This window comes from Halictus rubicundus, chromosome 9, assembly GCF_050948215.1.
Source record: "Halictus rubicundus isolate RS-2024b chromosome 9, iyHalRubi1_principal, whole genome shotgun sequence".
NCBI lineage: Eukaryota > Metazoa > Arthropoda > Insecta > Hymenoptera > Halictidae > Halictus > Halictus rubicundus.
The window spans coordinates 8,014,743-8,040,848 of NC_135157.1; the positions used below are offsets into that span (position 1 = coordinate 8,014,743).

General features: G+C 39.1%; 2 protein-coding genes across 4 annotated transcripts in view; one reads left to right on the forward strand and one right to left on the reverse strand.

The window, feature by feature from the left end:
* Positions 1-7,516, forward strand: part of Twz (BTB/POZ domain-containing protein twz) — a 54,237-nt gene extending 46,721 nt beyond the window's left edge. The window contains exons 4-5 of the mRNA XM_076794116.1: positions 4,431-4,636; positions 6,178-7,516. Of these exons, the coding sequence (XP_076650231.1) occupies positions 4,431-4,636; positions 6,178-6,677 (706 nt within the window). The 3' untranslated portion in view covers positions 6,678-7,516. The remainder of the gene's footprint in view (positions 1-4,430; positions 4,637-6,177) is intronic.
* Positions 7,517-16,608: 9,092 nt separating this feature from the next.
* LOC143357291 (transcription initiation factor TFIID subunit 4) lies at positions 16,609-26,048 on the reverse strand. 3 transcript variants are annotated; one of them, XM_076793676.1, is made up of 10 exons: positions 24,541-26,048; positions 23,902-24,180; positions 22,170-22,286; positions 21,705-22,037; positions 21,388-21,534; positions 20,296-20,558; positions 20,054-20,220; positions 19,840-19,970; positions 19,348-19,530; positions 16,609-19,105 (listed from the first exon to the last, which is right to left on the reverse strand). In XM_076793676.1, exons 1-10 carry the CDS (start codon positions 25,519-25,521, stop codon positions 18,827-18,829), a joined length of 2,880 nt encoding a protein of 959 aa, XP_076649791.1. In that variant the 5' UTR covers positions 25,522-26,048; the 3' UTR covers positions 16,609-18,826. The 3 variants fall into 3 exon arrangements, with proteins under 3 accessions (XP_076649791.1, XP_076649790.1, XP_076649792.1); XM_076793675.1 differs by having other exon boundaries at positions 21,388-21,537; positions 24,541-26,047; XM_076793677.1 differs by having other exon boundaries at positions 21,388-21,537; positions 23,965-24,180; positions 24,541-26,045.
* Between the last annotated feature and the right edge of the window lie 58 nt (positions 26,049-26,106).

Consider the following 26,106-nt stretch of genomic DNA (forward strand, 5'->3'; position numbering starts at 1 on the left):
GGCCGCGGCCGCGCGCAGAATGTGCCTCGTATCGAAAGACGCATCGATATATGTTCCCTCGTTACCATTGACACGACTGGGCGAACGTGCATCGGATTCGTGGGATGCAGGAACGATTCCATGGACCGGCGCAATTCTATTCAATTCGCTGGTGCAATAGTATTCGTGTTGGACGAGCTGCAGGATGTTGACGGACAACTGTGGTTCTTGTCCGTTCTGTTTACGGACACGTTAGAGGGAAATATAATTATGGTACCGGGGCCAATTTGACCAAGAACGTCGACGAAATTCATATCTTTGTTAGTTGTGCGTTATTCGTTGTTAGACAGCGGGTCTTTCTGCGAAGTAAAAATTGTTTGCATCAGTTGCAAAATGTAGCGACCAGATAAGAATTTATTTTTCTGTTTAATAGGTTTGATAATTTTTAATATTTCCACTGTTTTAAATTGCATCCTCCACTATTTTTGTTATAAATGCATACAGCCCACTTATTCATTAGAATATTATTCATTCATTAGAAACGGACTGGTCGCAAGTGTTTCCTGATTTGTGTTATTAGCATTGAAAACCAGCCTTACGAAACCACCTTTGTAAAAGAGTGTTTCACTCTGATGGGACGAAACTTTGCCAATTGAGTTTGAGTATGTTCTCAAGGAAATAATGTCTTACAAACGTATACCTATGTTTAAGAATAAATTAAATTCCGATGATCACCTTTGAATTGGAGCATGTTTAACACTAGGTTCACGGGACCCGTCAAAATGACAGGTTCTAATATTTTTTAACGTAAGATTTTTGAGATTGTGAAGCTGCATCCATGAGGAATTCAACTTCATTTCTTTGGGTGTACGCTGTTAAAAAATTAATATCTCTTATGACGAACGATAGATCTCTAATGAGATCTATCTCTGTTAGACTGCAATTGGTAACAACTATTGCGCGCAACGCGATCGAAACGCGTGCCGTTATTATATGTATCCAGATACAATATCGTAGCTGCTAATGCTGCCGACGTATCGAGTTCAAGTGAACGTTGTTAAGAAGACTAGTCGGGTTCGATCGGCGATGCAACGTGACGCGAAACGTGCATGGAAATGTCACGAGCACTTTCTAATGAAGCCGGAAAAGGTGACACCGTTTAAACGACGGTCATCTACATATCCGCATCCGTTGGTTTTCGTCGAACAACCACTTATTCGTTCACTGCTCGTAATCGGCTTCAATCGGACACGATTTTACTCCTTCGAGCCGTTAATTATGCTACCAGTACATCTTTAACTGAACTTTCCACTTCAGTTCTTTCAAGAGTGTTGCGTCAACACGTTCTTAAATGTACGAATACTTCTTGGTGACCATTAATATCTACATACAAACAACAATGTTCAATATTAAAATCTAATAATTATCACTTTTGTTTCTATCACTCTACTTGTGCACGCTGCACATGAAAATTAACGTCACGCGAAGATTCAAAAGCACACTGGTTATCATTATTTTTCATTGCATTACACGAATAACAAGAACCTTTTAAAATAAATGGTACCACGAAGTGTCATTAATAGACTGTGAATTTAAATCACACGATCCAGGAGCTACATAGACATTCGTATCTTGCGTTGATAATTTCAGTGAGGCTGAAGATGATACTACGGTATTTGAAAATTCTTGAAACGTCTTTATCGTTTTGCGTTTGATCCAATCACTTTTGTCGCGAATGCATCAAAACCGTAGTCGAATCATTAAAATTTTTAGAGTTCATCCATTTGATCTAATCTGTTCTGGTTTCTCGAGGCTTCGACCGAACGTTTCTCCTCATTTCTGGCGCTGATCCTTTTTCCGCCTTCGATCCTCCAGGAGGCATCCGGCTTTCACGAAAATGATAGCGGCTGCGCCTCTCCTGCGGCATAGTAGCTACAATAAAGAGATGAAATTCGAAGCCGGTCATGACGATAATCGATCGTTGCCACGGAATTGAGCGATCGAAATCGGCCGCGTAATAAGCGACGCTGCGGAGTTATTTTAATGCAATAGTTGTGCGTGCACCGCCTGATCATATCTAGCGGTCCATTTTGTGTCTTCATCTTCACGAGGGGTTCTTCAACGTTCCTCGGCGTTTGTATTTTATTGAATCGTGGCGCATTTAACGCGAATTTCTTCATTTCATCCAGCCACTGAATCATACTACGGTGAAATCATTCAGATAAGTCGTTACCGAATTAAAGGCTAAACGGAATTAAAAATTGAAATAAATAAATATTTTCATGCATTTCAAATGGTTGTAAATGCCTCAAGCGCACAAAAATATTAGCAGCTTAGTTACGAACCATTTTCGTGTTCCTGTAGCAAGAGTTCCCACGAATTAGCAACACTTTGCTAAATAGTATACAGATTGCAAACATTTGAGTAGCCTACGATTTTCAAAAAGGGTTCTTCTTCGAAATTCGCATTCTACAATGTGTATAGAGATTACGTTCGAAACAAGTTCACGGTGAAACATAAATCGAAGCAGCAGTTTCCCGCAAAGTATCAATTTAATCGGGTAACATTACTTTTACCGAAACATCGGCAACAACTTCAGCATTCGCGTACCAAGATGGCGGGCGAGGACTCGCAATTACACCGTCATTTTCTCCGGCACTTTGAAAGAGTTACCAAAATGATGACCATGCCTGGTATAATTATTTCGAATTATATCTTCTCGCGAGCGAGCCGCTCCGAAAAATTGCTATTTTAATCAATATTCGCATATTTTCGAGCGCAAAGAGTATACTTGTAATAACGGTGATCGTAATAATACTAGTAATGCCACGGTTGGCCGCCTGAATGAGCCGAAAAAAAGAACGGACACAAAACGTCACACGCACACGCACACGCGCACGTACACACTGGTGAAGATCTGGATCGTGGATTTCCAGTTTACGACAGGTACGAGCACCACCGGTTTCCCGAAAACGCGAGAGGGCCTGTCCTCTCGACGAGGCTTCTCTGAAGAAATTTCCATTACGTTTCCATTAATCTAATAAAATAATAAGGCAACGGGGCGTGCGCGAGCATACCCTTTACTTAGCGGCGCATCGGCTCACGACAAACTGTGCATTTACGACGTGACGTTAATCGATCCGGCGCGGCGCGGCGAGTCGGTGATCGTCAATTAAAGCGAAACCGGCGCGGCGACTTCGTTAAAAAATTTCGGCTGAGGAACAGCTGCGACGACCGGTAACTCGAAGCGATTTTGGCAGGTGACCGGGAGTATCGACACCTGCTCGTCTCAACGAGATCCTCGTCAATGCGACCGCCTAATTTATATGTCGCTACCATCGAACGCTGTACAACCCGATCCGGTCCGGGTAAACTGTTTAACGATTCATCACGCGAATCGATCGGCCAGATTTAAAGACGACACAAAAAGCCGACAGGCGTACAAGCTCGCGAACGATCCTCGGTCTGTTTGCAGATCTATAAAAACGATGTCGGCGTAATTGTCGGCACACTCCGGTATTGATTTTGACGTGCGACTCTGTCACGTATGTATTTATTTTAACGTGTGAAAGCTGATACTGTCGTTAAAAGAATCGTAAAAGTGCGAAATTAACCTCGTGTCTTGTGTCGAGTCAAGTTTATCAGGAAAATCTACAACGTAGACTATTACGTATAATTCGTGTTCTGTGAAAATTGCCCCTGCTTGCTTTCTTACATTGAATGCTCTATAACAAAAAAATGTTGAAGCAATTTAAAAAAAAAAGTATAAATTTTATTCGTTTCTTTTGAATCGAACTAAAATTTAATTTTTCTGATAGCAATGTTTAAAGCGCCGAAGCAGATGTGAAGTCGAATTTCCTATTTCTTTTATAAAATTATTAAAAACCAGGGAGTTCTAACCCTTTGCGCTCCTATGTCGAGGCTGAGGCGACATTTAACATTTTGTTTGCAAAATTATGGAGTGCAAAGGGTTAAGCATGAACAAAATCATACGAAGCATGAAATATCTTTTCTCTTCCAGACGTGATAAAAAGCATATTGTATATAACAATAGGAAAGACAAATTTTTACGAGAAAAACGGTGCCATTATTACGGATCTCGTTTGAAACGTGTGCACGAAACAGGAGATGAATAAAAATTAATTTCGTGCCTTCAGAATTTGAGGATCGACAAATTTTCTAAAACAATATTTTTCTATATCTCTAAGGAATTTACCGAATATTTTAGAAGACGATCTCCGTCGCAGTGTTCGTCGCGAATGCATAATATCCGGAGACTGCTGGCAAGTCTCGCGAAAGATCGCGATACCGAGAAGTTAAAAACAAGTAGCACGAGTTGGCAAATGGAAAACGAAGTCGGAGCCCTCGGGGTGGCTCGAGCAAGCTTGTAATACTGTGTATAAAATTTCCGATTAGATAAACGTGGTTTTTTTTCAATTGCCTGTTCGCAGATATCCAGAATCGAGGCTAGCGAAATTATTCAACGGCAGCATCCCCATCGTTCTGGACTCCCTGAAGCAGCACTATTTCATCGACAGGGACGGCGGCATGTTCAGACACATATTGAATTTTATGAGAAACTCGCGGCTGCTGATACCAGATAATTTCGCCGATTTGGACTTGCTGCTGGAAGAAGCGCGGTACTTCGACATCGCACGTAAGAGAGAATTCGTTGTTTTGGTCGAGTTTTCGCGTTCTGCCCCCCCCCTCCCCCCCCTCTTCCGTTGTATCGTTCGTTTCGATCCTGTTTTATTGGCTCTTAATCAATAATATGAAAGCAAGCGTACCGTTAAATTAAACAAGAAGAAGGCACTGAAATCCATGAGAGCCGGTATTACTTAATCTCTGTCGAAAATCTGAACGGTTGCCCGGACACCGTGAATACACCAGACAGACAACTCTCCGGCACCGGCTTCTGTGCCGAGGCGAAAGATCACGGTGTATCGACGATAAATCATGTTATCTGAGCCGCGGAATCTCTCCTCAGATCATTTTTCCTCCCATTAACTGCCAATACCAGCAGCGCGGGAATGTTCGTATTATGCTGCATTAAACGGCGATATCTTGATAACCACGGGACACGGCAGAAAAACTCTCACGAGCCTCTCAAAATTCCAGTGCCCCACCGATATCGTTCTATCTCGTTCGATGTGTGTTTAACCTTCTGCCACGGGGAAAGGGAACACGATCGACGAGATTTCAATTGATAGCGGAAAATTGTTAACAAACTGCGAAGCATATTCCAGACATTCGTACTCTGAACTTCGATTTTAGAACTTCGGATCCCGGCCCGGCCCGACCTGACCCGACTCGAAACTCGTGCACCCGCGCACCCGTAATGCTTCTACAAAAATACTCGGGTCTCTATACCGTAAAATAAAATGCATAATTACACGTGATTCACGGATTCCGGGTACACTAGGGTGGTACTTGACTATAGTGGTAAAAAATTTGTTTAGTTGCGTCTCTGAATTGTGTCAATTTGGTGAGAAAGTATGTGCAAAATTTCGAAACAATCGGACAACGGTGATCCATGCCGTATTTGTGTTCTACAATTTTAATACCATTTGATTTTTTAACACAATTGTATTTCGTTATTTTGGGAATGCAGTTAACACGTTGAACGCCGCGTCAGCCATATATGGCTGACGGAATTATTTGTGCAGGTTTTAAAACGAATTTTTACGTTGATATATTCATTGTACTAAACTTAATTAGGATCTGTAACATGCAAGAAAGTTGGAGGATTACTCAGTATCGTACATTTAATTTTTTGCAATTTTTATTTCATTAAATAACTTACTTCGATTTTATGGAATTTTTGGGATTTCTAGTTTGGCGTTCAAAGTGTTAAACATTTTTTAATGAAAGGCGAAGGTGTTGCTTCTAAAAATGTACCTGTACAAAATCTTTAATTTCGGCAAAGAGAAATATATCAAATCACGCCAATTTTAATGAGAGAGAATTCGGTCATTGAGAAAATACTTTGCTATAGCCATCCTAAGAGTTTATTGCGAGTATCTAACAAAAGTAAGGCCGAAAAGTTGTTCAGAATGATGACCTTGAGAACATATGCCAAGATCGTAAAAACGAGGATTGGCTATAGTAAATAATTACCGGTACGCGATCGTAGACACTAATTGGGAGGTGTTCTAGGAAGCAATCTAATCGTCGATCTAACGAACGATCCTGTTGCAGCGATGTGCAGGCAGCTGGAGCAGATGAAGAAGGAGCGCATAAAAAACGGTTCGACGACAACATCGACATCATCACCGAGTCCTCCGCCGGCGAGCCAATTAAGCAACCGTGGCTCTGGTTGCACGACGGTGCCCTGCAACCGGGACTCGGACAAAGTGCGCAGCACCGAGGGCAACTGCAGCTACGAGTGCGTGGCTTTGCACGTCAGCCCGGATTTAGGTGAAAGGGTGATGCTGTCGGGCGGTAGGGCGCTTTTGGACGAGGTGTTCCCGGAAACGACCCAGGCGGTGATCGACGCCCGTTCCGGCGTCGCCTGGCACCAACAGGACGCCCGTCACGTAATCAGGTTCCCATTAAACGGCTACTGCAAGCTGAATTCCGTGCAGGCCATCACCAGGCTGTTGAACGCCGGTTTCCGTGTGGTCGCGAGCAACGGCGGAGGCGTCGAGGGACAACAGTTCTCGGAGTACCTGTTCGTTAGACAGGCCGTCAACACCTGACGGAACATCGCGCACCAGCGCAAAACGAGCTCGAGGACGGTCCGTTGCCTGCAGCGGGACCACGACCCCGAGTGAGTTGTCCAGGAGAAGAATATCGAAGACTGTGTCACGGACGATCAACTGGTCCGACGGAGCACCCGGCTCTGCTTCCGATCCCGGGGATCGTTCGGGAGATTTTCGTGTCGGGGCTTCGGAACTGTTGCAATAACGTTCCGGGTTCCTGAAACAGTTATGAAGAACCCTCGGGCCGAATAACAGTCATAAAGAAACAAAATTTCGAACTAGAACAGTATCTCGATGTGTGCGAGAACTTTGAGACTGAATCGTCGGACACTCTGATCCTATGATAGAATCTTTTTTTCCGGTCTCGAATGATTTTTTAATGAAACTTTTATCGACTGATTCGTCACATTTTTCTGATTGAAACGATACCCAGCATGACACTGTTTCGATCGTAGTTGTTCGTACAGTGTACGGTACAGTGGAGCCTCGATTATCCGAACTTCAGTGGAACGTGAGCGTCGGCTAGATTGAATCTTTACAGATTTGTATTTACAATCGTGTTGGATCGTATCGAATTGACGTTTCATTCGTTCGGATAATCGAGGCTCTACTAAATTGTCGATTGAACAAGCAAACAGGCTCCGAATTAGGCCGTGCTCGGTCTCATTTTCATCGGGAAAATGTGATGAGTATGTTGGTAAAAGTTTCATAAAAAAATATGTCGTTGGACATTATTCATTTCTAATGAAACGTTGAAATAAATAAGACAGCTATATTATTCAGGATATGAAGTCGATCCATTGAAGTTTCGATTTCTTTCAATCTCTGCTTCATTTTACATTGTACTTAACGCGTTAACTGCCACATATCATTCCCAGAGATTCTTACAAAATCACAGTAATTTAATTAATGAAAGTGAAACTAGAAATTTTAAATGTATTATAGGGGATGCTGTTTTAACCCTTTTGAATTCTAAAGATCCTAATAAAATTCGGTTTATCTGGATATGTCACAGTAAAAATGAATGTCTAAACCTAGTCAAAAATCACTGTCAATCATATGTGACTGACATGGCAGCTAACGTGTTAATATAAAAGTGAAACATACAAATGCAATATAACAAGCTGAGGCACACATTTTAAAATTCTTCAAATATTTTTACTCTTTTGCATATTAAAAACAGTATACAGTCTTTTCTCGATATTTGTCGCAAATACTTGGTTGATAAAAGTCGCAGAACTATCCCCACTACCACGAGGCATACCCCGTGAGAGGCCTCGAAGCTCGAGAGGCTTCTCTCGAGAGAAGTATCTCCTGGACGATACATGTCGCTGGCAAGACCCGTGTTGTTGACATGTATCGAGAAGTGAAGAAAAATCGATTCTAGAACCTTTTTAGAACTAAAATAAGAACCGTAGCGAAAACAGGAAATAATAATCGAAAATTTCGGTCCTTCGTGACAGTTATTCAGTGCAAAGGTTCCTCGCAACTGTTTCAGTCAGAATCGTTGCGTATAATAACAGTTCGAAACAGTTATTTTCGGGACCGTTTCAAGCCCCGATTTTCGTACGCCGATCGCGATTGGAACCTCTAAACGACACGACTTCCCTTTAGGCGAGCGTAGGATTCGTGGGGACTAAAGCTACTCTGAAAATTGTTATAGCCGGCTTTGCGGGTAGAAGGACTCGAGGTAGATCGATAATCATCATAGTTTGTACACTCTTATTACTCATATGTTGAGAGCTTGGAGCTATCGAAGTCGAGTGGACAGCTATTACGATCGTCGAAGGTATCTCGGGTCCGTTTCTAGAAGCAAGCTATACATATAGTTCCTGATCAAGATGTAGGGAAATTGCGAAGATTTTTTCGGTGGCTATACGGATTTTCAGAGATAGGAGAAATTTGAAAAGGAGCTCACCCAGGATCGTAAAGAATGTATAAACGTGCATTTTTAATTATTTTAAGCTGAACATCGGTGCCTCTGAAACAGGGTTTCGTATGAGACTACGTCCTGGATTATTTAAGCAGTTGATTTTGCGAGACCGCTGCATCCTATCTAGTAATTATGCGACTTGATTATTGAGCTGGCCAGTTCAGTGTAATGATATATCGAAATAGTGAAACGAGCAGGACTGCAAAATTTAGTTTCAAGATCCCGACTTAAACAGAGTTGCCATTTGTCATCCTGCTGTCTTTGCTACGTCACTATATTTTTGTTTAAACCTTCACTGGGGATGTTGGGTCCATTTTGACTGAAGAACGTCCCATGGAAATTCTAAATTTTTTTTATCGAAAATTTTGTACCGAAAATGTGTACCGAAGGATTTAAATTTTTAAATGGTCCCTCAAATAGTCGAAGTGTTAATATGCAATTCAGTCTCTCTTATCGGAAACTTCTCCTCTTAAATTGAACTCGCTTCTCAAAAGTTTAACGTTATCGACGCACGGACTGGTCCGCGCTTATGTTCAGTAGTTAATGCATCACCGTACTCCCACATTCATTATGTCCAGGGTGAGATAACTAATGGCACGAAAAAGCATGTACGCGAAGTGTCGACTCCCGAACACATTTCTTGCGCCATTAGCTTCGTATAATTTTTTTTTCACAACGTCGTGATCCTAATTGTGGAATGGAACGAAACGAATTGTTACATTATATTTCCTGTGTCCGTTCTACTACACTGTCTCGTGATATTTTGAGGTTCGTAACCGTTTCTTCTTAGTCCGTTAGTTGTAAAATTATTTTTTTATATTACCTGTAACATTTAACTATCCGGTGACAGAGTAAAACAGACGATAATGTAATCAGAGAATACAGGGAGGGTGAGCCACGTAACTCGATCCAAGTTGGTCGCATCCTATAATTGGATCTTCGCGTTTCATAAAGTATTTTTCATTCGGAGCAGAAAAATATTCGTGGAAGGTCAGTTGTACTTTAATTTTTTGTATCTTGGTGGATACGTCAAAATAATTTCACAAAAGTGCAATGTGTAAAAATGATATGGCTTTGGTTAGACGGTTCAGGTTACGTCACAGTTTAAAAGCTCACTCTTCAGATTGAACTACTGCGTTTTTTCACTTGAGTGTCGTTGCGCACAAAAATTGTTGTTCAAATGATGACGAGCTGCAGAGAACAGCGAAAACGAAGACACGAGAACGCACGAAATACGACGAGGAAACATCTTCTAATAAAATGCGATTCTAATGTTTATAACATATTAAAAAGATCTTTCACTGTTTGTTCAAATCATTGGAAACAGTTTTGCAGACGTAAATAATTTACATTGCCGATTAATATCCCGAGATATTGTGAAATTTAAATTTTTAGCTGAGGCTACTCGTTGGTCTGACCATGGTGGTCCGAATCTCCTTAATTTAATATATCCACTGATACTATCAAACCAAGAACAAGTAACCAAATGTGAATAAAATTCCTCGATAAAATACGATGCAGACCATCGAGTAAAAAGTCGAAACAGTCATATAACATCCGCAGAATTGCACAATAAAAATTATCTGAGCATCGGCCTACGTTACGTTGGCAGCCATGGGACGAAATTCGCGGAGAATCCCCGAAGCGTCGTAATTTTCATGGTCTGCAATTGGTAATTACAAAATCACCGTTAAAATCGTTTCAATATCTCGGTGAACATTGGGTCCCGGAACATAATCGGTCGCAGTTACGTGTACGTGTCGTCGAACGGTATCATTACGCACGCTCGTGACCCACATCTGCCTAAGAGCCACGGGTGCGCCGGTCTTTACTTTGCTTTTATTTAATAAGGTGTACCTATATGTATTTAAATGCCATACTAATTACTGTAAATACCGCGAACAAACGTGTATCTATATCTATATATATTATATATATAAATATAAATATTCTATGTACTTAAAATTCGCCGACATTCGAATGCGAAGCAACCATCAACGAAACCATTCGCGTTGATCTCATCGGCTCTCTGCAAAAACAAAACAAAAAAAAAAGAAGAAGGGAAAGAAAAAGTTGTATCTCTAACGAATCACCAAGTAACCATTCGAACGTGGAAAAATCGTTCGAACAAGAAACGTTCTTCGAATGATTTTTCCGATTCGAAACACGGCTGAAGTCTCGCGCCGCTTCCGTCGCTCGTTGTCAGTGACTGTTCCGATTACACCATGAGTTGATAAATGAAGATGGATAGTTTCTAATCAACAAGACACTTGCTACGATAAGTACCGTTTCGATTGATCTAATAAAATGTTTATTACTTGAAAACAAATCGGCGAACCTTATTTATTTTCACATCGACCAACCATCTTCTCCGGCTCGACCTACTTTTACCGAACACTTAACCCTTTGCGTGCGAGGGTTTTTTAAAATACTGAGAACATCTTCACTACCGCCTTCGCAATATGGCTACCACGATCTCGTACGTTTCTAAATAAAACCAAATTAACTCTACAACTTAACGCTATTTCTACCACAGTTTTTTAAATGGAGAATCACCCGCTTTTGTACCAGCAGGATCATCCTGTTTATTCAAAGAAGTAGAGTTATTACATAATTTTCCTTTAATGCATCTTTGAGGTCTCAATCAATTTTTATTTAAAATTTTGAAAGGTGTCTTTCGACACCCTCGGTAGAAATAGTGTTAGAATTATAAAATATAGCGTGATATTATGGGACGTGTAACAATTCTGTGATAAAATATAAAATATAACGTGTAATTATTCAGTGATAATATTTCTTTGCATACTTGATTAAAGACAAAATAAGTTATAACGCTAAAGGCTGTTACTGAGACGAACTCTGGTAGCAAGTGTGTTAAATAATGGGAAAAATAAATATGATCTGTTAATATGCACATGATTAAATTTATGAACCACATTCAGACGTTCAGCAACTGTATGAAAAATGGTAGGATATTGGCAGCAATCAACAGCGTTAGGACTGTAGTTTAGCATCAGGACGGCCACGGCTAAATATTGTTTTGGAAACGCATCATTTTGCGAGCACGGGACGCAAAAGAGAACAGAGCATCCGCCGTGGGGTGGCAAATGGTTTGGTTAAGACTCCGGGACAAAAATAAAATTTGCCGTGCAACAGCCGGAATGAAATCATTATATCCGGACAATGCGGTTTCCGCGGCTTTCCGACGGAAAAATTTGATAGACTTCAAACGAGTTACGCAATACCAGCTTTCGACTTTTCTCGTCGGCCGCACGCGAGTACCCCGTGCATCCCGTCCGACAACCTTTCGCTCCGATGACTTTCGCAATCACATATTTCAGCCGTATAATTGCCGGCAGTTCGTTATCTCCCCCTAGACACGAAAGGAACGATGGAAACAAAAATCGTTGCGCTCGGGACAACTCGACTGAAACGTCAGCGTCGGTGAAATTCACTTCCTTTACCGCCATCCTGTTTCATTTTTGCATTATCGAAAGCCCGAGTTTATGCGTTTGTTAACGACGCCGAGTTTGTCGCGCAAATAGCACCATTTTTTATCTTATCGTTGAGTAAATATCTTCAGTGGAAGTATAAAGTGCTTTAATACCAGAATTTACAAAAGAAATGTTGTTTGTTTTCCAGCTATCAGTTAAAAGTTGTACGAACTTAAACATTTCTCGATTTGAAAATTAATTATGTTTACCCTGATTCACCATTTAGCATCAATAGTTCGGGTACTTACTTTCGCATTGACTTTAAAATATTTTCTATGCTCTCGCTAACAAGTGCATAAACTCCATTTCCTTGGATAATAGTAAAATTTGCATTCGAGGCACAAGAGGATGCACTGGAACGCCGAAGTCCAGCGATTACAATGTTATCGAACAACGCGGAAAACACCGAGTATTAATAGAAGGGTTAACGGTTGATTGCGGGGGAGAATTCGGCCGGTTAGCAGATGAATTAACGATAAATCTTTGCAGGCTGGGCGGAAAAGTGGAAGAAGGTAGCGTACAGTGGAGGAACATGAAGGACAAGGGGAAGAAAGGCGGGAGGGGTTGGAGGGGTTGGTCGGAGGAGCATGAGAGAGAGCAAAAGAGCTCGGAACCGCGTTGATCACGTAACCGCGGGAATAAGGGATAAAGCGCACAAACGTCATTGCCTCGGGCCCCGTTTCCATGGTTACCGTGAACTCAATATCCGCGAAGCCTGGGGCTAGCATAGGCCGCGGGCTGTCATCCCTCGAACCTGCCGAGCGGATCGTCGGCCGCTCCGATTCCGTCCTTCTCTCTCCACCCCCACCCCTCTCCCTCTTTTTGCTCTACACTTCTATATTCTTTCTCTCTTTATCTTTTCTACTTTTCTACCTTATTGTTTCCGTCATATTCTTTATGACCGCCTCTTTCCACCAGCAACCCTCCGCGCTTCTTCCTCGGGATCATTCTATCTCGTCGTTTTCCTGCTTCTCTTCTATCGCGCCGATGCGTGCCGAACTACCGAACGCAGCTGCATGACACTCTCTGACAATTTACCTTTAGCCCTTGTGTCAATAACCAGGTACCCATTGTCAGTCGCCTTTCAAAATTTCTTTAATATTTCTCTGGGCAAAATTATTGATTTTTACGTTCTTGACAGATTAAGGCATGAATTATTGAATTCTACGAAAATTTTGGTTATTGACGTAAGGGTTAAGGGGGTTTTCTGGCTTTCCATTTGCAAAAAATCGGTTTTCTTCTTTTTGTATCCTGTTTAAGTAGAACTGTTGAACGCGTGTGCAAAAGGATTTGCTCGAATTCGCGTTTGAAAAATGCGATCAACTAGTTGAAAAATTCTCGTTGGAACGTCCTTAAATTTTTCTACGTTTCATTTCGCGTGATGCTTTCCTTCTTTTTGAAGTTCAAGCTAAAGTTACTTAAGATATGAAGTGGTTCCATTTAGTTTAAAAAATCGCCGGGATCTTCCTCGCTACCCTTTCGTGGCATCTTCAAGGGTCAGCGTTTCCAATACTTATTCAGTACGGAAGACATTGGCACACAGCTAAAAAGTAATTTCTTTCGATGCAACCTGTTTGTTCAAAATATGTGATTTATTATATCCACCCTGAGATAGTACTATTTATTTAAAAAATCGCCAGGAATCACCTTGCTACCCTTTCATGGCACAGGACGACCATCCCTTCGCCTGTTCTCAGTTCCCAGTTCTTCTTCTATCCTTTCTCTCGTACATTCGTCCCTGAAACCACCTCTCCCTCTACACTCTTCCTCCTTCCTCCCTATTGCAGATTTTACTACACGACTCTCAGCGCGTTCTCCATCTCCGTCGAGCGCTGGCTTGATTATATTCCATTTCTGGATCACCCCGGGGCCACCTCGGTCCCAGGTCCTTCAATACACGACACGAGGCGAAGTAGCCTTTGGCGTCAACAACGAAGACGGGCTTGAAATTCGAGGATATCACCGTCACGCTACTATTGTCTACGCGAACACTCGACCGGCGAAATTTCTTTGAGGCACCATCCACCTTTGTGCCCACGCTACACGGGGGTTATTAAAATTGAAACGTATGAGACGATTATGGAACCTGTGAAATGATCCGTGAAACCTCCGCATCGGATTTGCCGTCTTTCAATTCGTTTTTCTCTAAAACAGTACCAAATAACAAAAAAAATTTGTTTGCAGAAACTATATACATGCATTTTCTACGGGAGTAAACATACAGTCTTGTTACACTCGTTTTTCCAAGACAACTCTACTTGAACGTTAATGTTTTGTTACAGTTGCAAGAAAATGAGATAATGAATATAATAAAACGATTAAATTTACAACAACAAAAAAGTAATATCTCGTCTTCGTTAAACTAAAATTTGTCTAAAGAATAATTTGAAGTTCTTCATAAACCTTTGTTTTTCGATATTAATCATTAAATTATCCGTGAAATTTACTGCTGCATTGAACTTGTATGTATGATAATGGGATCTAAGTAACCATAAATTGTATCTCACATTTCTGCATTTTTTTCTACGCTTGACTACTCAAGTGGACAATTCAGAATATTCTTATTCGAGGAAAATGAATAAACTCGTCAATCCATTTTACTTTACCGTGAATTTTTATACTTTACCGTAGTACTTTACCGTAGTAATGTAAATATTGCAGTCAAGTTTAGTGCAGTAGTATTTTTGCTAGGTGAATTTTATTCGTCTTTATGACGCCAGTCCGGTGTTTGTAATCGAAAAATCACTTGGTTAACGGGTTCAATTGGGTATTACAGTTGCCACGTGGAGAATCAAGCTCAGACGATATGCAATCAGAGTGATATCGCTCAAAGTACTTGCATTACGTAATCCATTTTATGAACAACTTCCGCTTTACATACTCCATCTGTTTCTTTGCTGTATTGAAAACTGAAAAATATATTACTTCTTTAAATTAAACTCAGAAAACAAATATCAGATTTCATCAAAAATATCAAAGCAGACGTTGCAAAAAAATGTGTACAGACTAGAAAATTCATATCACAAGTTTTTATATTACTATATAAAATATGTATATCTTATATATAGTATAAGAAAAAATAAATTAAAAACTTAGACCTATGGAAAACTTTTGCCTATGGAAATCACGTCTTTGGGAGTCGATATTCAAATTTCTAATCTGGTCTAAATGAAATTTTGTTCAATACTTTCTAATTAAAAAGAATAATGACGAAACTGAAGCAGATAAAAATGAATTTACAGTTCTATGTGTTTTCTATCGTGAAAATAACGGATGCAAAAGAAAGCGATAGGGAATAATGTTTACAAAGATATCGTTTACTTTCATCACTTTTATCGTTTAATTTTGTGGATACACTACCTTGCCCGACACTTTGTGGGCAGGATAGCATCGCGACGATGGTTACGCCTAACGTAGAAATAGATAGGAATAGAACGAACAAAAAAACATGGTCGTTACCAACAAAAATTAATGGATGCGAGTTGGTGTCGCACGTCTCGAACGAAATGAAGAACACAAAAAGCCTAAGAATTAGACAATTATAAAAAAAAAGATTCGAGCTATTCTTTGGTGTATCTTATTCTTCTGTTTTATTATCTTTCGGTTACGGCTTATCCGATTACAATTTGTAAAAATATCATACTGTACCAAAACTGCTATGTACCATTAGTTTTTTCTTGTTGATTTTTTTTCCATTTCTTTACACATTCCTCTATTTTATATTTATATTAATAATCCCACCTAGTGGCAGTAAGGAGGTTTATCATAAATCTAACTCGCGCGTCTCGATTTGCCTTCTCTCGTTCGAGTTCTCGTAGAAAAAAAAAAGAAAAAGGACCGATGACCGTTGTTCGATCGTGTCATCATCGTCGTCGACATTATCATCGCGAAGAGGAACACGCAGCTAAGTAAAAAATTTTTTCTTTTCGTACATGTGAAGTGCGCGGGCAATGAGTATGGTACAAGTAATGGTATGTGCGCCTTTCGGACGATGAAATTATACACGGCTACTAAAAAAAGGAAAAGAAAATCTGAATGGTATTTACAATTTGCTCGAATAATTTTTGCTTCAACGATCCGCGCTTACAATATTCTCTTTTCCATTTCTCTCTATCCTTCTTTCTCTTTCAGGCTCACGTTCTAATTTCAAGGAAAAAGAAAGGGACTTATCGTATCAATCGCGTTTATATAAAAAGGCAATCGCTCCTCTCGGTGCACGCTATAACAAATAGAATCCTAGCTGAGATCAATATTGCAAATATACCCTCGCATCTATTAAATAATTCCCATTTCCTTTTGTACTGACTCGTCACGCAATTAATCGACGCTAAGACGCTTATTCAATGATAATAAGTTCAGTACAACTTAATAATTTTTTGTTTCTTTTCTTTTCTTTCTTTTTTTTTTTTTGTTTTACATATTCATCAGTCTTGTGCGCGTATTATAACTCTTTCTTTCCTCCTTTTAGTTTTCTTTTTCTCTCTCTCTCTCTCTCTCTCTCTCTCTCTAAATTAAATAATGAACCGTTGAAGCAGTTACGTTTCACCGTAATTTGTAACTGAAATGTTACATTGTAGACTCGCTCCTCTCTTTAACTTTTTTCTTTCTCTCGCTCTCGCACTCGGTCTCTCGCACGCTCGCTCTCGCTCTTTTAATATATTTACATCAGAAGACTCACAGGTGTACGTGCCCTGTGCAATAAGTAATCGTGAACGCCGGTCAGGAAATTCATTTGAAATCGTGCTCTCCTGCGAACGTGGAAGCACGACGAAAAAATTCGATCTGTGTGAACGGATGGTTAATCCAGATTACCACTGACAACACGCATTTCTCTCGGAAACTCTCGTCTTCTACCGTTCCCTATTTCTCATTACAATCGGTTAATGTGATGTGACCCGTCATATTTTCCAGCTGTCTGCCGAGCAAAAATAAATGGCCGTAACTCGTTCTGGAATCGTTTCTGGAACTTCGTTCGAACCACAACGGTGGTGTTTTAATAGAAAAAGTTTTTTTTTCTCGTTTTTCTTTTTTCTTTTTGCATTGTCTCTCAACGGTTATTTATATTACAGACTATAAAAAAACGTTCGGTAATTCGTGACTTCTCCCGTTATCGAATTTGAATGATGTTCGTATGGAAAATCGCGTGGAAAATGAACGCACGGGGCCATAATTCCTAGGTAAGAAACAGAAGCTGTTACAATCAAGATCGTCTGAACTGTCTAATGATGCCTACTAAAGAGAAACTGAAAGTCTAGACGCAATAACTGATACATTTACGCATACCTCAGTTATTTTGATATTTTCTATAAATCAGTATCTTTGTCGCATCAACAGGTATATACACGTTTGGTTGTATATGTATTGCGATTCGTTTTCTTTTGCAACGAAAAAGCTCTCTGTTGGGCACGTGTTATTTGAGACGCTCATTTAACGAGCAGATTAGGAAAGATCGTTATCTTCTTTTCATTTTGAATTATTACTCTGTACGATAATAGGCACCCACGTACATCTGCAGCAAATTCTTTTACACTTATAAATCAGGTACACGCTTTGAATTCTCATCTTTTTTTCCCTTTCTTCTTCGTCTCTCAATCCGATTATTTATATATATATACATAAGTGTGGGTGTATATATATAAATAATTTTGTACATATATATATGTATGTATATACACATATGCATATATAATATATATATATTCAATACATATACACACATATATATATGTGTATATATATATATATATATATATATATATATATATATATATGCGAAGCACACTTTTCTTTGAATAATCATACAGTAAAGAACTGCACCAATTTCGACGAGGAAATATAAATAATTAAATTAACATCGATCGAAAAAATATCCGTAATTCTGTACTTTTGTAAATATTTCTTTAATAAAAAACGTAACAGCTAATTCTTTTATAAACACTGAAAATGTAGATTACAACATAATATACTGATAACAATTCCATCATATGGTGGAGAGTAGCTATATTTTGTTGTACCAACATTGAAATTATCACTATTTAGTAGTATTTTTTTTTCTTTAATGTGTAAGGTATTGTACAAATTATTCCATACTTTTTGGACAGTGTGCTCTCACAGTATATTAATTACAATACAATTTGCAAAAATACGATTTTACTATGATAACAAAACCTGCACTCCTTTACACTAGCGCTACAGTGTCCAAAAGTATAGGTCAAGTGTTACAATGCAGCGGGCATATACATAAATGACAATGTACAACGCATTCATCCGGCGTACCATGCACACGCACACACACCATATAACAATATTTATATATGGTCACACAACATCCTTGCCATAATGAGACTACCCAAAGACTGAACATCAGGCATATGTGCTCATACACATTGCTTTCTTCTTATCTTCAATGATGTAGTTTTTTTTCGTGTTGAAAAATAAAGAACAATCTATTTATATTACATTTAAAAAACTTTCAGTCATTTACAGTAGGGAAGCTTATCGACATGGTAGAAATAATCTTATTCTGAATGTATGTGGAATCCCGACGTGATTCGCAATGAACTTCATTGTATGCAACTTATGAAACACTGTACAAAGCAACGTACACCGACGTCGCATGATCCATCAAGGTCCATTGAGGCCAGCTCACACGAGACCATCATGCATGTAGGGCGCCAGATATCGGGCGGGTCACTGAAGTTCCTGCCCTTCACAGAACATCACTTCAAATACGATTTATACAACGTTGTGCTCCTACACGTTTCTTTCTCTTGTTCAAGAAGGAACAATAAGTCTCTGAAGTTCACCCTCTTCAACCGTGGTCTCATCGGCATTTGCCTATTAATACCGGTCGACGATGTGTTCAAACCGGAATTACTTCCCGGACTACTGGCCGACCCTCCTACATCGAGTTTAGGCTTTTTACGTGGACCGATCGCTTGTAAAGCTGTTAAGTTTGCTTCTCTTTGCCTTAATTCTTCCATCTCGGCGCGTTGCATCTACAACAAAATCGTTGCGATAAATCTACCTCTTTACAACAGAACGTTCGTCGATCTACTAGAGGTGTGTGAGAACATTTTGGCATTTTGGGATTCCCGGAAATATTCGAGAACCCTAGTATGCTCGAGGATAATCTCGATATATTCGAGAGACCGTCCTGATGCCGAAATTCTCGTTCCGTCCAGACCCGACATTTTCGGGTTCTCGTACACCTCTACGATCTATCGATCTGGACAAATACCTCTTTAGCTTTCGCCTTGAGTTTAGCTTGCTCCGGATCCTCCGTTTTTGCGCGACTTTTAGCCGCGCGTAAGAGTAACTCCCTTTCTTGTTCCTCGTGTCTCCTACGTTCAACTTTGTCTAAGTCTTCCAAGAATTTTAACTGTGCCCTGACATCCTGCGTTACTTCATAACGCGGATCCACCTACAAACAACATCATTCGTTTTACAGAAACGTAACATGGTCTCGCACAATATAAAAAATATTGCTGATGATTAGACTGTAGATATTTATCCAAATGAACAGATTCAGGGATAGATTTATAGAACCTGAAGATAAATAAAACGTTGTTCCCTACGTTGTTAGTTTTCGGTAAATTAAAAATAACGTAAAGCTGCATGAAGCTCTATGGAATCTTGTATTGTATTAATTCGCTGAGATTTGTTCTGAGATATAAATGCATAAAGATCCACAGTCTGTTCAGTCTGCTTTAAATCAATTTTAAAAGTTCACCTTTATCAAATCTATCCTGTGTTCCGCTATTACTGCTAATTTTTCTACTAAATTCTTTAACCTTTCTTGTGCAGCGTGTGAAATTAACGCCGCAACTTCTTGATTAGGTTCCTCTAACCCATAATTAGAAACTACAAAATAAGCATATGGTTTAAACATGATGCTCGTACGACATATCGTGTACTTAAGTGGAAATTCGCTATTGAACAATTACCAATTTGTTTAATTCTTTGCTGTAATGGTGTCATATGTAAAAATACTTCATCTTTACAGGATCTTATTTGCGTTCCAACGAATTCTGTAGACCCGAGAATCCTTTGAGATTCCTCTGCGAGATTAACACCACCCATAGCCGCCACATCGTTGATATCGTCGTCTCCCCTGTTACCAAATGTTTCGTTTTAATTTTCGAAACCAATCACTGTGTATGGCTGTGGCGCGACAGAAGATACTCACGTGTATCCTGCAGATGAAAATGTCTTTTTCTCTTTCTCCTTAGTAGTTGGCTTTGGAATAAAAGAAGGCACTACGGCTTTATTAACAGTAGTGGTTGTGTTAACTGTTTTGCCTTGTGTTGTAGTTGTAATGGTTTTAACAACTGTTGTGGTAACAGGTGGTTTTTGGACTGTGGGGGCAGTAGGTCGGATTCCGCTTACCGCTACTGTTGACTTCACGGTATACGCTGCAGGGCTACGAACTACTGTTGTGACAGGTCGTATCTAAAAACACGTGCTATCTTTTATGACTTGCCGCAGAAGCAATACAGGAAAAGGGAAGACACCGCACATTGTTTCCCTAGCATTAATTGCGAGCACGAAGACTATCAGTCGCTAACTTCTGTAAGTGTCAATGTATTTACAGCGGGGACTTCCATCGAAATGTAAAATACCGGTGTTACACCAGTATTTTTCGGTTGCACCTTCGAAACCCTTATAGAAACCGAAATACGAAAATACCGGTATTAATTCAGCAAATATCAAAATCAGAGTAATTACCAGCACGTTTATGATGACATATGTGTACCATATTTGCAAGTGGAAAAGAATCTTATGGCTTCGAGAAACGAAACGTTGTATCCTTTCTTGCGGCCACAGCTACGCTACGATTTAGAGGCAAAAGGAAAACCGAAAAAAATACCGATATTTATTTCGGTTTCGGTAATCATTCATCTCGGTATTGTAACGATTGCGGTATAGCGTTATTAGTGCAATACCGGTATCAAAATCATACCGATTTTAAGCCCCCGATTTACATTAGCCGTTGAAAACGCCCTTTGTTCTACTCTATTACTTAGCAGGAATGGATATGATGTCGATATTTTAATATTTTTTAAAATGTTTCGAATAAAGATTGTATTGAATAAAAACAGTAACCATTCTTTTTAAACAGTATATCATGGAGAATTTTAAAATCCATTCTGTTTTTTAGATAGAACAAATTATTACACTACTATATACATAATACTTTTCGTACATCTCCATAAACAGTGGCGGTACTATACATTATGAACGTTATTTTACAAGGATCGTTAAAATTGATGTATCTTACCAGCCTTTGCTGAACTGGCTGAGCAGGTCTAGGGACAGTGGTTGTAGCTGCAGGTATTGGAGTCATTACTCTTATTTGCGTGGTCGCAGTAACTGCGGTTACAGGGATTGTAGCTGCTGTCACAGCAATGGTTGGTCTAATCTGATTCTGCTACATTGTGTTATAAAACATTTTATGTGAGACATATATCTAGCAAATGGTCTAAATTATAGACTACTCTTAACTACCTTGTTAAAGCGAACTACATACTACGTACTGTGAACTACATAAGGCAGACTCATTATATTAATATGTGTGTAATAAAAAGTTATTCTCACCTGTGTAACGACAGAAGTGGCAGACGTCACGGGGAAAACAACGTTGGCTGGAGGAGGTTTTATACCTTCTATAACTAATTCTTTCGTAACAAGCGATTGCCGTAAAAGTGGCAGGCTCTTTTTGAGGAATCCAATCAGGCATGGTTGAGGTGACGCGTTTAACAATCGTTCAAGTCTATCACAGAATTCCTCGGGTTCGACTTTCGTATCAATTAACTCTTGTATCAAAGTTCGAACATTTCGCTCCACTGCTTTAGGTTCTCGACTAGACAACTCTAATAAGTTTGCTAAAAATTTACGGCACTTTTCTTTGGTATTATCTGTAGTTTGACGCTAAAAACAAAAAAGCAAGAAATATGAATATTAAATATGTACACAGAGCTAGTGGTATTGCATAAATGGTCGATTATTAGCTACCACAATTTAGTTAGGAATATTTAGTAACTAATTGTATAGAATACATACAGGTGTAGGTGTCTGAACTGTTTGAACAACAGCAGCAGGTGGGGTAGGTGTTGTTGTGGCAGCAGCAGTTACTGTCACTGGAGTAGTAGTTCCTGTTGTAATAGTCGCAGCCACAGTCTATTATAATAAATGAAAACAGATGTTACAATATTCCATAAGTTTAAAATCATTTGAGAATTTTCCTCAAAACGTCATTGCGATAATTTTCATCGCGTTTTATTAAACTTGTAAAATCGTAACGTCACTCAAAATTCCAAGCATTTTGCTGCACTGCCAAAAATAAAATATAAACTACAAATTTTATAGTATAACATGACATTCATGATTCAATTTATGCCATGCTTTCCCCTTGGAGATGAATGCTTCTAATTTTTATAGATACGAAAACTCTAATATTTAGAATAGCTTTCTCTGCATATATGTAATCTTCTTTTTAATAAATATATTTTTAACAGACACATAAGCACTATTGATACTTCAAACAAAGATAATGCTTATCACAAGTGTCATTCAAAGCTGAAGAAAATTACATTGTGCACAGTTCTGAAGCTCAGTATTAAACAAACACGACTAAATGTAGTAATAAATTTCCCACATGCATTTTTTTTTAATGTTTATAGAAATACTCGTAGTTTTATTCAATTCTATAGTTCTGCTAATAAGATTGTCTACATATAATCTATATGCATGCTGAACTTCAGACTCGTCAAAGAAAAAAATCTGAGTGTTAACCATTTTTAATCAATTTTTATACTTTAAAATGAACTGTTACAATGACATTATTAATAATTATAGTGAATTGATTTTAACAAATAATTATGTTACATATTGAAGACGCACTTGTACCTTGTACAGACTCGGAATATTTTATATTTCATAATAACTGCTTAAATCTGTGATTTTTACCTTTACAAAGTATTTCACATATGTATCAAAGACAAACATTTATACCAAATTAATAATTTATATACTCAATGTATAAATTGTTGTTTTTATAAAAACTTAATTAAAAATTAAAATATAAAAATCATATTCTTTATAAGCAATTGCTTTTACATTATTTTAATAAATATTTCTTTGACTAGGTAATTTATAAAAACTTATTTATTTCTTACAATAATTTTGCTACGATTGAAATACTCAAATTTTGTATTTTATGAATACATAAAAGAGATTTCATTATTTAAAATTGTATGCATAAAAACTCAATTTTTTCGAATAGTACTTTACAACACCCTTAACCAATATAACATGCAATGTGTGTATATATGATAAAGTTCGTCGACTTTAAAACAATTGCACTTTTGAAAAAAACTTAGAAATTCTACATTAAAAAGGCATCCCAGCAAATAAGCCAATAAGAAAACAAAACACTGTATACTACAGAAAACCTTTCATCCATTCATGGCAACTGAAGATTTAGCATCAAGTATGAGAATTTTCATAAAATTCTCGAGGATAATGGAAAAACTAATACAAAATTGTATCTGTTGCATATATCAGGATATGTGCAGTACGCGTTAACAATTGTTTAAATCAAACAAGAAATGGTATGCATTAAAATCAAGTTAAAATTCAAAGAAAGTTTTAATAAGATCGAAAATGAATACAGACTAAAAAGAATATAACATAATACATAGCCTTACCGATAACACCATTCCAACTAATGTCACAAACTAAAGTCTACTACAGCGCTACATCGAGTCTTGTAAGAGGTATAAGAGTGCGTCACCTGAACCGTTTTTCTTAACGTGGCGAGTGGTGGGCCAGTGAACTGTGTGTTCAGCCTACTTACAGCCGGCACTGAGGCTAAGCGATAGGTAGTGCCCGGAGATGGTGCAGCAACCACTGCATTTCCTGCTATACTATTTGGTGTAACTGTGGTACCGCCAGGAGTACCTGGAGTTGGTGGTGGTCCTACCCTAATTAGTTGATACTGTCCAGTTTCTGTTTTTAGTAATATATGGCCCTGAGTTCCAGGTTGAAGACCGTGCAGTGTTTGTAATGTTATCTAGAAACATGAAAAGATATATTAAATTAAAAGCAATATATGTATAAAGTATGTTACATGTATTCTTCATCCACAAGTACATGGCACTTAGAAAATTCAATTTAAAACGACACTAACTAATTTAACAAAGATACATGTAGATACATGTAGTGGATTTTATACATTTATGGCAAAACTAGGTAAATGAAATACAGAACATTGAGAACATTCAAATAGCTTAAGAATACGACCATGTTGTCCATTAAAACTACTAAGAGAAGAATTACATTTGATTCGACTTCTATTTGGTACGATTCAAAACAGAAAGTTTTTATTTTGCATAAAAACCAGTTGTTTGTTTATAAGTTAACAATATCTTACCCCTGGAGTTCCATGTCTTGTTCCAATCATATGTTGACCAATAACTACTCTGGGTGCAACTTGTTTTCCTCCTTGCTGCCCTGCCACTGGTGTGCCAGGACGCATAGCATTAACATTAAGAATTTGCACATTACTAGGTACTATTGTGGATGTGACTCCAGCTTTACCCTGTAATGCTGTGCTGACAGGATTGCCAGCCACAGAAACAGGAACAGACATTGGAACGGAAACCATGCTACTGGATGCTACACTAGTCTTTATCACTAAAGCTGTACCTGTCGGCTTATTCACACTAGCCACTGTTTGACTACCCGTTTCACTAACAGAGCTAACATTGGTAGCAACATTTGATGTTGTCTGTAACACTGCCTGTGACGTTAATCCCAAAGTACCATTGGCTAACTGTCCAACAGTTTGTGCAGAAAAGGAAAGTTTATTATTGACATTTGCCACCCCCGTTGTTGATATTACTTGGCCAACAGTCGGATAAATAATCTTAACAGGCTCGTGTGTTTTAGTAAGGCTTGGTATATGTGTTGTTTGATTACTGGTCACCTGATTTGTAGTAACTTGATTGATATAAGCAGCAGGGGGGACTGCTGATTGTGTATGCTGTTGCTGCTGTTGTGTAGTAACCTGTGGCGCCACTGTGTTTGAGGTAACCACGTTTACTGGCAGAAGAGTGCTCGTGGTAATGGACTTCGTAACTTCTTGAGTCGTCAGACTATTCACTGTAGTAGCACCGCCGCCGTTCGAAACCCCATGTTTCTGTGGCTGTACCGCGGTGATGGTGCCCCCGTTCGAAATACCACTGTTCACCTGATGATTCTGCTGGCTGACTGACGCAGAACTTACTTGATGACCAGAGACAGCCGGCGTCGATGTTACCAGTTGCGTTTCAAGAGAGCCCACTATCGCGTTCACTGCAGATTCATCGACGTCCGTGCTCAGAGCTTCCTCCAGAAACTTAGCTGACGCCATTTTCTTCCAAGCTCCAACTGTAAACTGATCTGCGCATGCGCCTGTCGCAAATTGTTCCCATGGTGCATTGCCCCCCCTAGCGCAGCTGAAAATTATACGCGGCCTTTCTTCTGTTTACCATCCGGCGGTATACAAATTCATTAATATTTTCCGCCATCGTGAAATCTGGTGGCATGTCTTCTCTCACCCAGGCGACAGACTACCACGTTCTTTCCTCTCCAAGCAACGGGAAACCGATTACCGCCATATTACGCATAATGTCGGTCATTTATGTTATGGCTGTCAATACTCGGCATACAAACACGTCACCCGCCAAAATGGCTATCCTCGAAACTGTAGATTCGTACACGGTTTGCTCGTTCGACGATGATATCATATTGACATGGAATTCAGAAAATTATTCAAAAATCTGTAAAAATCTTCGATTCCCAAGTACGCTTTATATTTGCTTCCTTTAAGGATATCGTATGGTAACAGTTGCTTTAAGCAATACGTGTTCCGCAATCAATTATTTCCGACTACACGCATTAGTGTCGTTCGTGTTCCGCAACGCATCTTAATAAAAGCGAGCGATCACTGTAAACA